This window comes from Suricata suricatta, chromosome 10, assembly GCF_006229205.1.
Source record: "Suricata suricatta isolate VVHF042 chromosome 10, meerkat_22Aug2017_6uvM2_HiC, whole genome shotgun sequence".
NCBI lineage: Eukaryota > Metazoa > Chordata > Mammalia > Carnivora > Herpestidae > Suricata > Suricata suricatta.
The window spans coordinates 51,739,542-51,751,663 of NC_043709.1; the positions used below are offsets into that span (position 1 = coordinate 51,739,542).

The following is a 12,122-nucleotide window of genomic DNA, read 5'->3' on the forward strand; positions in this document are numbered from 1 at the left end:
CTTGATTTTTTTATTTTTTTGGTTACTTCCTAGACTAAGGAGCCCTATTACTTTAGGTAAAGAGTTTGAAAACATGCCATGCTGCTTTCCGGTGGAAAAGACCATATCGCTTCCCTGCTTCAAATCCATCTGAAGAGTTGCTTCTTCCAGGAAGCCAATCATGAACCTCCTAGGCCTTGACAATGAAAAAGACAAAGATTGGCATGCTCCTGAATCTACTCAACTGATGCTAATTCAAATTACCTACAATAATGTAAACTTTTATAACTAAAGATTCTCTCAAAGATTTAGGACATTAGAAAACTATTTTGTTAACTTATTTGTACCACTGGAACATGGTGGTGTATGCCTACAGTCATAACTATTAAGGAGGCTGAGGCCAGGGATAACCTGAACTCAAGAATTCTGAGTTTTCTGAAGACTAAATATGCACAAACAGTTCTTCATTATCATATTCCTTGCCTATTGGTTTGCATAGGGAGACTTAAACTAACATAGTTCAGATGTGGAGCAGATGATAAATACTATTATTACAATAATACTGAGTGAAAAATAATTAAAAATACAATTAATTCTTTCTTCATTCACTAGGTTCAACCCAAGTAGAATAAGATTTGTAGGTAAGGGGGATAAATACAAGGGTTACTGAAGGTAGACTTTTTCCAGCATTACTCTGTTTACCTCCTTGAATGGAAAGAAAAAAAGAAAAAAGACAAAATGTCAATCTAATGCCTATTCATTTATGATGTGCTATCACTATTCTGAAAGTTTTATATTCAACTCATTTAATCCCCATGAAATTCCTAATATATGGGTCGTATTATTTTCCTCATCTGATGAGAAAAATGAGTTGTGTAAATAACGTAAATAGGGCAACCCAGCTAATAAAAAGGAGAGACGTTTCCAATCCAGACAGTGTAACTCCATGTTTGTACTCCTAATGTACATTATTAATTTTTAACGTGTTCTATTCTTTTTTCTTGCTATAATATAGTTTTTAGACTGTTCCTTAAAATCCTAGAATCCCATGAAAATGCTTCTGGGGACAGTAAGGAAAGAAAGAGAAAGCAGATGGGGACCCCACATCCTTTACCCAAAGCAACTTAACTACATCTGTTTAAATAGAGGAAAGGATTAAACTTTTCAGAGTAATACAAAAAAGATTTTCATACTAAAAGAAAGTGTGAAAATCAAATTATCTAGACTATAATCTTCATGAGGTCAGGATCTATGTCCAAAAGTTTCTCAACATGTTTGATATTCAATAAATACTAACTTAAGAAATTAAACCTATATGGCAGTACTATTCTCATCAAAAAAATTTAATATTCATCCATACCATTACATCAGAGAAAATCCTGAATACCAATATAATTGTTAAATAAAAAACACTAATAATCTTAAATTCACACTCAGATTGATGCCACTTTGGTTTTTAATCATAAGCAACCAAAAGATTTCATTACCACAAGGCTAGTGATAGCTTAATAATAAGCATAATCCACTCTCACACAGAAAACATAGGTACGCTTTCCACTGTTATTTTAAATATATCAATAACTATACTGTCGGAGCTACAAAAATGTCTATGCATTTTTAGGAATATTGAAGTAATAGAAGAAACTACATTAAAATTCAAATTTTCAGTAGAAATATTGTAATATTTTCTGAAGTTAATGAATTGTCTTCAACTTCACAGATGCTATAAAAATCTTGGAAAAAAGGGGATAATCGAGGAAAGAGTTGCTAAAAAATCATTAAAAACAATCTACTCTATTAGTTATCTTTTACCCCTTTCATCTGTGGACTTAACAACTTACTTAAGTGTTCATGAAACAGGGATAAAGGCTACCAACATCATTTTGTATTCCCTTTAATGGTGACCAGTTTTCATCTTGAGAGTGGACATCTAAATCAATAAAAAAAAAATCACAGAAACTTGAATAAAGTAAAACTAAAACTAGCTTTTCTAACTGTGGATTTGGATTAAAAGTCAAAAGTAGCAAAAATAAAAACTCATCATTTTCTCTTACCCAAACTGTAGAGATTTTTATTTTAGAGAAAGTATAGTTTCCAGCCAAGACACTGACATGAAATAATACCTACTGCTTAAACTTTTTAAGTCCCTTAAGTTTTTATCAAGAATTTTTCTTATTTTGTAACTACTACAAGAAAGTAAACTATCAACTCTAACAAACCTCACCCTTATGACTATAATTTCAACTGAAATGAATCCTGTGAAGGTGATATAATATAAAGAGGGTCAGCATTAGATCTACCAATTTATTCTAAGAAAATCGCTTTAAAGTGAGGCAAAAACTAATAGAAGTTTCTGATACCCTAAACATATACAAGAAAGTTCAACAAATGCTAAATCTAGCCCAACGTAAGTGATTAGAAAATTTAACTTTAATACTCATTTTTGAGAAATTACAGTTAACCATCTGGAGACAAAACACTACGGACTAAATCAAAGGCACAGCAAACTACACCGTAATAATCCCTTCAAAGGAATTCAGTTTGAATGAAAGCCAGAGTTTCCTCTGAATGATTAGCATGAACATTAATTCTTGTTCTCTTCAGACAGACTCAAATTTTTTAATGCCTATACTGTTAAAAGTATTTTCTTAATCCTTATGAGAAAGCATCAAGATTGGTTTTCTATACTAAAACGAAAAAACCTCTCAAGTTTTTAATCGCGTATGTAGAACCAAAATACTTTGGCAGTGCAAGGATAGGAGTTATTCAAAATATGACTTGGTGACATAAACAGCGTTTTCTAGTACTGATGAAACCACCATTTATATAAAACATTTTCAGAGATGGTATTAAAGATGAAGTTCAGTGGTCAGGTAAAGTAGTCTAACAGATACACAAATAAAATTAGAATCTGTCTGGCCTGTTCCTATCTCTGGAAGCTTAGCACCCACACACTTTATCTAAAGAGCTGTCAGGATAACAATGTTTTGGCTTGCTCTTCTCAGATGATGTTGCTTTTCTCCTCTCCCAGAAAAATAAAGGTAAAGGATTTTAAAAATTGCTTATTTTGTGCTAGGATCCTAGAAAAATAATTTTGAATAAAAAAATTCACATTAAAATAGAAGTAATATTACTAATCAAAGAAGATTTTAAAGGAAGGGTCTATTAACCCCATACAGAATCAGCTTGAGCAGAAAGGCTATTTCCTGAGTGGCTCAACTCTAAACCAAGAAATCAGAAATTAAGCATTTATGTCCCCTATGCATTTCTAAAAGATTGCCAATTCCTGGTATGACAATTAAGTTCTAATTTTCCAAGAATGCTGCAAAGGCAATGGTTAATTCAGGAGATAAATCGATTAATGCCAATGTACAAGAGGATTTATTTAGAATTTTGGGTGGTGAAGAGTCCTCTATTGGTCTCAGATAGTGAAAAAGAATTGTAATAATGTCCTTAATTAAACCGTACTCTATATGTAACCTATACCTTTGGAGGATGACACTTGGGCATAGATTTACTATTAAAATATGAATAGACAACAGAAAATTACATATTTGAAAATAAAATTTCAGACTTTGCATAAAACCAAAACCAAAACACACCCCAGAAAAAAGGACCAAAAGAAAAGAAAAACAAAAAGGTTAAAATTGAAATATCAAAAACAGTATATCATTATTTTGGGCTTTTTGAAATGCAGAATTTTGTCAAAGGGAAATTAAATAACCAGCTCTAATTTTATAAATAGGGAGATACTAAAAAATATATAGATTGTCATTACTTCAAAATCAATCAAAGACATAAATATTTAACAAGTAGGAAGAGGATACTGACAGACCAGGAAGAAAAAGGAAGCTCCACTGAGAGACAAAGGGAACAAAGGGGCAGTAATCAATTATATCCCCCAATTAAAAGACCTTTAAGGGAAAGTGATTTGTTAAAATATGTATGCAAAAGGAGGTTCACAGAATTTTCTCATTAAAAAAATCTTAATTTCATATTAAGGTTAAAAAAAAGATTTAAAAATAAATTTATTTAGAGTTAGAGGACAAGTGATCATAAAAGATATTCACTAAATTCCCACCAACGTCCATAAAAAGCATGAACCTTCTACTGAATATGTAAAGGAGAGATCTCATGTGGTGTTCTTTCTGTTTTGTTTTGGTTTTTTTTTTTAGAGTCTAGGTTTTCTGTTTGAAATGATATTTTTGCATGAAGTGATAGTTAATTTTCCACATGTGGTAATCAATCATATGCCACCTAATTGAGGAACATGATAATGATATTCTACTAGCACCTAGAATGAATGAATCAAATATATATGCTTAAATCTTCCACGAAAACAGAAACTTTCAAAACATATATAATACTTATGTTTTGATATGTAAAAATCTACTCTTCTTTTATTGCTGTTTTCCATGAATCACTTTGGAAAGACCTACCTGAATAGCTGAGTTCATGAAACACGTATTTCCCAAGTTACTTAGGCCACAGAGGCCTGGCTGTTCATTGTTTCTGCCCGGTTCTGAGTAATCATAGTTCTTATAAGCAGTATATGATGGGAGACAATAATTTGAATTTTTCACACTGAAAGAAAACAAAGAATATTTTTCATAATGCAGTTGATTATTATAATATAGTTACATGAACAGAGTACTTTATACTTATTTGAGATAGGTGGTCAGCCATTAAATTTTTTTAATGAAGAAAAATTAACTCAGGTACTTTTAAAGATATGAACCTAAATCAAAAGAACCCCTCTAATCAAGATACAGCCAATAAACAAAATCACTGCACACTATGCCACACCAAACCACTACAAACCACGGTTATAGCTTTCTACCCTTGATTAGCTGGAGCAGCTCCACAGCTTGCTCCATTCTGCACTGCTCCATCAAGTTGAAAATATTCAGATTTTAAACAACACCCGCAGCAATAAATCATCTCATTTATGTATCTTTTACATCCTGCTACTGTAATACATTGAGAACAGTAGAAACAGGAGGAGTTGCGCTTTAGTTACAGGTGAGAGAAGAGATTTCCAAGGCCTCTGTGACATCACTGGTCTAATGCTTTAAAGATTCTATTTATAGTTTCCATGCCAGACCAGAAAAATCTAGTATTCAAATGCAGAAAAAAGCCTGGGCTGATTAGGGCTACAAAATGAAATGATTCTAAGCAAGTACATTCCAGTATTGTTTGCCTTTTCTTTCTTCTGGTTTGTTAGAATGATGTAGGTTATTTAACTAAATGAATATAACCTTAGGATAATTTGGACTATTAGTAGAATAAATATTAATCTTAAAGCCATATAATCTTCAACATTAGAAAACCAGGGTAATTTTAGAAAGAACCAAGAAAAGTCAATCAATAAGCTAAACTGTCCTCTTTCTTTTTACATGTAATAAAAAATAATTTTGTGGAAAATAGATTTTCCCTTAATTTTTAATAGGTTATCCTATAACATATTTACAATGGACACTTTAGATATCATTCAAAAGTATACTTTCAGCCATCATTTAAAAAAATTTACTAGAACCTGAATGAGAATCAAGGTCATTGATAAAAGCAAATGATGATTCAAATAAAAGAATACAGTGTTACAAATAAACATGATGAATCAGTAACCCTGACAATTTCAACTGGCTACAATTTATTCCTGATATTTTTTAAAAATAATTTTTGCTTAAGATTTCAAATACTTTCTATCGTACCTTCTATACTTTCACTTTACTACTATAATACTCTAAGTGAGCTGTACTCCTGCCTGTTCTACCAAAACCTTTAGTAAAGGTAGACAGACACACACACATACCCCAACAAACTAAACAAGTTAAACTACCTCAATCAAAAACTAAACATACAATGCTAACCTAATATTTTTGCATTTTTAAGAAAATATTCCCCCACCAAAAATAAAAAGACCAATTTGAAGACTCAAAAAAGAAACAGATCTTGAGATTAAAAAAAAAAAAAAAAGAGGGCCCAAAGAAATAGAACCTTAATGAATTCAAATTCAGAATTTCTAGGCTTTTAACTATATTTACTTGTTTTAAACTAATAAATAAGTATAAAACAAAAAATAGAATTCAAGCATCTCTTGGTTTTGTCAGATCACTAGTCTTATGATTCATATTTTATATTCACAGTAACTAATAAAGTAAAAGACACCTATTAGCAATTCATCAGTCAGTGACTGGTGACTGGACTACCAAATCTACCTTTGAGGACATGTAACAAAAAGCTAAATTCTGTTTTTCTTTTAGTCCTATAAGTAGTGCTAAAAATCAAGGTCTCTAAATAGAAAAATGAAAGGCCTACATTTTCTATACACTCTACATATTCCAGATATAAAATCATAATAAAATTTAGCGGAGTATACATAGGGAAACTATGCTTAAAGGCATACTCATGCCTAAATACACACACACACACACACACACACACACACACACACACACGAAAAATGACTAAAAACACATTTACATGCCTACTCTCTAAGTATTTATTCAGATATCTGTCTTTGTCCACAAGTAATCTGAATGAATGCTAGAAGCTCTCCTCTTCGTAGTGACAACAGGATAGAATTTGCTGGGATAGGGATTTTTATTTACTGAGAAATGAACAAAAAACTTACAAAAAACTTATTTGCCAAGAAATTTTTTTGGTTTTGTCTTACAAAATTTTTTAAATGTTTTATTTACTTTTGAGAGAGAGTGAGTGAGAGAGAGAGAGAGAGAGGGAGAAGGAGAAGGGGGAGAGAGAGACAGAGACAGAGAGACAGGTAAGAGGGGTAAAGAGAGAGGGCCACAGAGTCTCTTGACAGGACAGCACAGAGCCTGTTGACAGGAGGCTCTAACTCCCAAACAGCAAGATCATGACCTGAGTTGAAGTTGGAAGCTTACCTTATGGAGTCACCCAGGTGCCCCTTTTGTTTGTCTTTTAAAATTTGAATCCTTAAAGGATATCTACATTTTAGACTAAGTGACAGGTAAGTCTTGCCCAAAGAATGAAACAGTCTAGATGATCAATGCTAACAGTGAAAAATGATAAATTTGAAATATGTTAATACTATATTGATTGGCCACTTACAATCCATATGTTATGTGCTTTCTAAATCAAATATTAAAGTCATGGAAAATACCAAAACCAGCAGTTCTTAAACACTTCAATAAAGTACTGGAAATCTAAACCAAAAGATACCCTCTGTTATCTTTTATGACTATTTTTTTCCGACAGATTACAAACTAGTATTTATCCTCTAAAGCTATGCTATTTTCAAAAATAAGTAAGTCTGTAATCCTAATGGGAATTTCAGTACTTACTATACTAGATAAATTCTGCATTATAAATCTATCCCCCTAAATGAAGATCAATTAAAAAAAGAAACTTATTTTTTGGTAAACATGAGCTCTATCTGTACAAATTTAAGATTGATTTTTCAAGTAGCACTTACACATGACATTTTGAGCATTATAAAACTATAATTTAATCTTCATAACTACAATTATACCTGATTTTGCAGTTAATGAAAGATGCTTTCTGCAAGGACCTTGTAAAGAGCCATATGGCTGGCTAACTCTGGCAGTCTCCAAAATCCAGTTTTTTTTCACAGTTTAATCTCTTACCGGGAGTCATTTCCATTTCAAATAAAAGAGCTTTAAATGAATTAACATAAAAATAGAAATGTGCTCTGTGCCAAGAGTTGGGACAATACATACATTAAAAAGATTTTTTTTAAGGCAGTATTCTAACAAAGCAAATGCAGCCAGACAGAAAAAAAGCAGTGAACAGAAAAAGAAATTGGCGCATACTAAAAATGTACTTAAATTATAACTGAGGCAAAACCAAATACTGTATGTACTATCAGGTAAAATTACTAAATACTGTTATGTACAATCAGGTAAAATTAATATATCAGGGTAAACAACTGATTCCTCATAATGTTAGTCTTTAATAAAAGCTTTATTAAATTCATATGAAATAATTCCAAGTATACTTTGTTACTATCTTTATGACCAATACCCTTATTTCTTGTAGCAAAAACTTTTATCTTAGTAATATATCAGCTTAATTCAAATCTTCAAATTATAGATAGTTTCATATAAACTTGTAAGTCATAACTACTGATTTTAATATATACTATGTAATTGTAGAATATCTCCACATACCTGAAGCTTCAAAATGCACTTTATCTAAAAAGGTCATCAGCCATTTTACATACTTTTATTTAAGAAACCATGCTATCTCCATATGAAGCCTTAAGCTGCTACTTATTTCTACAAGTTGAATGGAAAGAAATTTTATGTGAAATAAATGTTTACATAATTATGAGAATATTAATTCAAATTCAAAATAGTTAAAATATTAATTTAAATTAATGTAAAATATTTTTCCATTTTATAAATGTTTATTTACATTTTGTTCCTTAATAAGAAAAGTAAGCTTACTTTTAAGCCTGGTGGTATCTCATTAGCTATCTGCTATAAAAATTTCCTAATATAAAGGACTATTTTAGTGCCTAAAATAAACAACTATAAATAGCTAAGAATATAATCTTGCCATGGGAGGAGAATCATTAATCATATCTTAAACTTAAGAAAATACTCCAATTCCTCTCAGTATCTTCTGCAGTCAGAGGTTTTAAAATCCAATTGTACCATCATTATTTTTACTACAGGAGGGACATAAGACAAAAACAGAAACGCATCAGACCACATGTATTAATAAGATGACTCTAGTCAAAAGGTCAAAATACAGTCTATGCTCAAAACAGTCTACATACAATGTTAAAAGTCTCTCCAAAGAATAAGTATAAATACATGCTATACCTGGAACTGACTTCTTTAACAGTAAATGTGTGGGCATCTCCAAATGGTAGAAATACAAGAAGTATTTTATCTCCTATGAAAAAATTACTTTGATGAATTTAATTAAAAGATACCATATAAAATACAAACCAGCTTATAAGGGTATTTCCTTTCACTTTTTGCCTGTGGACATACGTTTTAAATAGAAAAGAACACTGCAATTTTGGATATGCATAGTGTCTTTGATATTTCACTATTACAATACAATGTAATGTTACTACACTATGTACATGTCTTTCTTATAAATTACTAAAATAAGGGGATGCATGTTTTAAATCTTGATACACATGGCAAATTCTTTTCTAGAAAAGTTGGACTAATACTCCAACCACTCCTTGCAAGAGTAAGTATCATTACCTAATTTTTCCCAGTGAGAATGAGGTAGAAAGAAGTGGATGGAGTTTTTGCACATTTCTAGTTAGTTGTGAATTTGAATATTTAAATGTTTATATATTTTATTTTATTTCATGTTTATTTTTGTGTGAGAGAGAGAACGAGAGAGAGCAAGAGAGAGCGAGAGAGAGAGATTGCGCACACATGAGCGGGGTATGGGCAGAGAGGGAGGCACAGACTCTGAAGCAGGCTCCAGGCTCCAAGCCGTCAGCACAGAGCCCAATGTGGGGCTTGAAATCATGAGCAGAGAAATCATAAGCTGAGCCAAAGCCACATGCTTAATTAAGCAACTGAACCACCTAGGCACCCTGAATGTTTATATATTTTAATTATTTTGCTTTTATGCCAGTGCATCATTTGCCCATTTTTCTACTTGACTTAGAAAATTTCTCACTGATCTCTGTGGCTTTGATATTAAGATTATTTATCCTTGGTCATTTGTAGCAAGTATTTTTTCCATTTCTTTGTCTTTTGTTTTTTATATGCCTGACAATTTAAGTCATTTTAATATAAAGTTTTACAGAGAAATTCTCAATAGTGATCCATAATTTCCAAACAACATTTCCTGGATAATCAGCTCATTCCGCATTAGTCTACAATGTTTTCTGATCACACTAAATTCTTTTATGTATTAAAAAAAGGCAGTTGCTGGACTGTCTTTTCTATTTCATTGATCTGTAGATGTTATTCTTGAGTCACTACTATGCTGTCTGAAATCTTATAACATTATAACAGGTTGTGATGATTTAGTAGGATTAATTCTTTCTCATTTTTCTTTCCAAAATTATTTTGGCTATTCTTACATATTTATAATCTAGATGTACATTAAAATCATTTTGTCAAGCCATATCCCCATCCCAAATATAAATTTTAAGGTCAAATGAATTTAACCTATAAATCAAAAAATGATATTATTTAAAAATTATTTCACAAATAACCTTAGTCTTTTCAAATTAATTCTTTGGGAAATCAGATGTCACTTATGAATTGGTCAAACTGCAAATATTTAGCTACATAAATACACTCACCCTAAAAAATAAACCACAGGAATGTATGTATCCAAAAATAAAACAAGAATAAAATTCTCTAAAGGTTTCCCCATAATTCGACTGAACTAATAACAATAAAAGCTTTCTTTTTATCCTTTTATATAAAAGAGAAACCAAGCCAATTTTCAAGGTAACATACTCATTTCAGATGTTACAGTGAAGCCTAAGTGATTTTTAACCTATTTTCTTATGGCCATATAGCACACACTTTCATGTTACTCTTATAAATTCCAAGATTATGAATATTATTCATGATTGGGCAAAGGAATTATTTTTCTAAACTTTTTAAAGAAAAAGTGATTGCCTTTGTGATGAACATGAAATTCTGTGTATCTTTTCCAGGTGAGAATCACTGATACACACTTTAAAAAAAAATACTACATATTGTAGGTCATTAGTCATCTAGTTCTAAAATGACATTTAAAATTTAATCTTCCTAAAAAATTGAGTTCCATACAAATTTTCAATAATTAGTTTTTAAAATGTAGAGTTTTGAAAGTACCTTTATTTCTCTTTTCGTGAATTACTGTAGTGTCTGTATTAAAGAAGTGTAAAACTGTGCTTTCTTGTAAAGTTACTCCTAGAAGAACTGATCCGTAATTTAAAAAAATAATTAATTTTAATGCATTAAGACTTTATCCTAAATTTTAGATACAAGAGATTTTTTGCAACCACAATAGGGCGATCAATTAAACAAAGAGTTTTTAAGATTCAGTGCTTACTTTCTGTTGTTGATGTTGTTATAATTATTTGATAGAGATGAAGGAGAGATCTTTGGTAAAGCTGAAAAATTGGATGCACCTGGGGACCTTTAAAAATATGAAAATGTTAAATTAGATAAAAAATGCTGAATTTTGAAATTAATTATGAAATAAAGAAAAGACAGATGACAATGTATGTAGTAAATGAATGCTGGAAAACAGATTCATGAGCAAAATCACTATATATCCTTTGTTTTTTCTATTTCCTATGTATTCTTTCATATAAAAATACAAAAGGGAAATGTTTTCAAAAGAAATATACAACTTGATATTTATTATTCCTATATATCTTGTGACTCAATACACCCATTTCTGAATTCAGATAACCATTTTAAATATTTTACAATCAATAATTTTGTTAAATGAGTGGAATTAATGTCAATTTTTAAAGGAAGCACATAAAGGCAATCCAATTTGTGTCCCAGTGGGCACCATGGCATTCTAATTATACATAACACTGACCCAGAGATCTGAGGAATTACCAATTCTTTAACATGTAAGGCAATAGAGATAAAATAGCATAAAAGAATTCAAAACATAATACCAAGAAGTAATTTTTGGCCAAAGTTATCTCTGCAAAAACTGAAAAGACATACATCTGACTATATATTACACATCTCACTTATTTAGAATCTTTTTGGAGAAATCTCAATTACTAATGGCTTTTAATCAACCCATATGCTTTAAAGGAATGATTTATAATTACAAATCCATTACCTAGCAATGATTATTTTAAAATACTTAACAGTTGCCTAAAGATTTAATTTCCCTTATAATTTTGTAATTAATTTTAATTTACGAGGCAACATCTAGTCTATGAGCTATAAAAAGCTAACTTTTTCAGTCCAGAATCTCATTCATCATGAATTCTAAATTAGTGAGGTCCAGAGTGAGTAGTTTTAAAAAATCATTAGGTGCTAATGAACAATGAAACGAACAATGGGCAGGAAAGTATAGCTACAGAATCTGCTTGAAGTCTATAAAATTTAGGTGTTTGGGATTTCCCCTTATCTATACACTTGCAATGTATTTTGGAGAATATATCGTGGGCAAAAAAATTTCTTACACATACA

General features: G+C 30.8%; 1 protein-coding gene across 9 annotated transcripts in view; it reads right to left on the reverse strand.

The window, feature by feature from the left end:
* Positions 1-12,122, reverse strand: part of USP15 (ubiquitin specific peptidase 15) — a 120,390-nt gene that overhangs the window by 37,609 nt on the left and 70,659 nt on the right. For 4 of the 9 annotated variants that reach the window (XR_003913984.1, XM_029953094.1, XM_029953096.1 and 1 more), the window contains 2 exons: positions 11,011-11,097; positions 4,419-4,563 (listed from right to left, as the gene is read on the reverse strand). Coding sequence is in view for 8 of the 9 variants with exons in the window: in XM_029953094.1 (XP_029808954.1) it covers positions 4,419-4,563; positions 11,011-11,097 (232 nt within the window). In the remaining variant the exon portion in view is untranslated. Of the gene's footprint in view, positions 1-11; positions 176-1,820; positions 1,910-4,418; positions 4,564-8,807; positions 8,881-11,010; positions 11,098-12,122 lie in introns of those variants that run through there. The other 5 variants (XM_029953098.1, XM_029953101.1, XM_029953100.1 and 2 more) reach the window with 5 other exon arrangements.